The sequence below is a fragment of the Palaemon carinicauda genome, chromosome 21 (genome assembly GCF_036898095.1).
Source record: "Palaemon carinicauda isolate YSFRI2023 chromosome 21, ASM3689809v2, whole genome shotgun sequence".
Classification (NCBI taxonomy): Eukaryota; Metazoa; Arthropoda; class Malacostraca; order Decapoda; family Palaemonidae; genus Palaemon; species Palaemon carinicauda.
The window spans coordinates 23,939,316-23,941,742 of NC_090745.1; the positions used below are offsets into that span (position 1 = coordinate 23,939,316).

The window sequence follows — 2,427 nt, forward strand, 5'->3', positions numbered from 1 at the left end:
ATGTTATACTGATAACGATACACAAGAATGCCAGGATTATAGAGATTTATTTCTGCACATCTTTTATATTAAAAATATGTAACATTTTTTTATTTGTATAACTAAATTATTTTGGAAGCTAAATTAATGTTTACATTAATAATGAAAAAAAAATGTAGGCTACATTACAAATTAATTAAAAACTGAATGAATATTTACATCACAAAAGAAAGAAAAGAATGAATGGATATTTACATTGAAAATGAAAGAAAAACATTAATGATTTCAGTGAAATAAACAAAAAATGGGTACTATTCATTATAATTCCTCTTCATCAGATGATTCTAGATTTATAACAAAAGAATCAACAAAATTGTCGATGGCTAAATCTCTTGAAGTGTCATCCCTTTGAAGAGTCTCTGCATGGTTAACTGCATTTTTCCAATTTTCCGGTGTTACTTGCTGTAACGCTTCACTTATAAGCAGATCATCCTTCATGAGATCGTCTCCGGGGGTTTCTCCTTTCTCGATAAGCCAGTCTTTAATTACAGCTTTTCTATCGGATGTCGTAGGCGGTTTATCAATTTGGAAAGAGTGATAGGATACATTGTCCATCACTATGATCAATGATGGCGGTATATTGGGAATCAATTGTGAAATGAACCACTCCTTGAATACAGTATGATTCATTTGTTTGTGGTAATCGCCATCGTTTTTAGACTGGAAAACAAGTTCACAGTTTGGAACAAACCCGCGTTCGGTCCCAGCATGAAGAACGATTAACCGACTACCTTTCCCAGTAGGGGGTTTAATACCGGTGGCATTTTCTGAATTGATGTCAATCCAACATTTCCCAACGGTATGGTTTTGGTTAATCCAAGTCTCGTCCAAGTATACAAAGGATTTATAGCCACTGGTTTTTAATGCTTTCATTTCTCTTAAAAACTTAGTTCTGGCTGAGGCTACATCTTTTCTCTCCAGTAGAAATTTTCTTCCATTAACTTTGCTGTACCGAAAGCCAATTTCATGAAGAACTTTGTGAACAGAATCCCTGGAACCTTTAAACTCAATATTTTCTTTTAATTCAGCTGTTATTGAGTCAAGCGTTGGAACTTCCTTCCTTGCATAAAAGTCTAAAACTGTTCTACGCAAAACGCTCTTGTCAAAATCATCTAAATTTGTCACGGTTCTTGGTTGTTGCTTCTTCTGTTCAACGAAAATTGGTTTACCGTATCTCTCTCCCGTTACTTTTCCTTCTTTGCAAATCCTGCTGATTGTCCTCTCCGGTATCATTGTTGCTTCCGAGGCGCGTTTCAGTGTTTTTCTAACATCCATAACGGGTCCATGGTTTGCCTTTTCTTTGTCAAAGTACTTCACGATCCTATAAACTATTTCTCGAGCCTGGGGATGAAGGCTAATGCGGGAACGAGGACTTCCTTCCATGTTATTGGTAGGGCGACAGACTCCTTAATGACTGACTGTTTTGGTTGAGCCGTCTTTAATTTTTATGGAGACACACGCTGTTTGACATATTCATACCCTGAGGTCAGCTTAACGCCTGAGAAGGATGTGGCAGCGCTGTAAAATTTTTCTGCCACGTTTAAGAAGAAACGTGTAATTTTATTGTTATTAAAAGTAAAGAAATTACGAGGGCATTTAATAATCGCGAATATTTATTATTAATTAATTATATTTACATTTTTTTAACTTATGCTGCCTCCATACGCCATACAACGTGATGGTAATATTTGATATGGCATCGCCGCTCCCGGCCCAAACCCAGCCTTGTTCGCCTTAAAGGATCCGATGGAGTATAGCAAACAAAACAAAAATTCTAAAATAAATTTACCACACCATAAGGGTCTAACACAAATTAACTCTCTCTCTCTCTCTCTCTCTCTCTCTCTCTCTCTCTCTCTCTCTCTCTCTCTCTCTCTCTCTCCAAAGTTCTCTTCCAGTACCACTTCACCTCTAAAAAAATAAAAAGAAAATCCCACAATCAAAGGCTTCCAAAAATTCCTTCCAGGCGGCTGCTCTTTAATTCGGGAAATTATGATTTTAAAGCGAGAAGTCAAAGTCAGTCTCACCCGCACTTCAACTCCGTTCACAGGCACGCTGTAATAAGAGGGGAAGAGGGGGGGAGAGAGAGAGAGAGAGAGAGAGAGAGAGAGAGAGAGAGAGAGAGAGAGAGAGAGAGAGAGAGAGAGAGAGTAGGCGGGACTGAAGCAGGTAGACACAGTATGAAAATATTTGAAAACTGAATAGGAGACAAAAGTATAATATATACATATATATATATATATATATATATATATATATATATATATATATATGTATATATATATATGTATATATATATTTTTGGGCTCAAGCCATGTCGTCCTGATGGAAGTTCCTATAGGGTAGCTTCCTAGGGTATATTACAACTACGGCGATATTCCCAGAGAA

General features: G+C 36.8%; 1 protein-coding gene across 1 annotated transcript; it reads right to left on the reverse strand.

Annotated features, from left to right (window-relative positions):
- Window positions 1–297: 297 nt before the first annotated feature.
- On the reverse strand, window positions 298–1,422 carry LOC137614800 (uncharacterized). Its single transcript, XM_068344468.1, has one exon. It carries the CDS (start codon window positions 1,420–1,422, stop codon window positions 298–300), a length of 1,125 nt encoding a protein of 374 aa, XP_068200569.1.
- Between the last annotated feature and the right edge of the window lie 1,005 nt (window positions 1,423–2,427).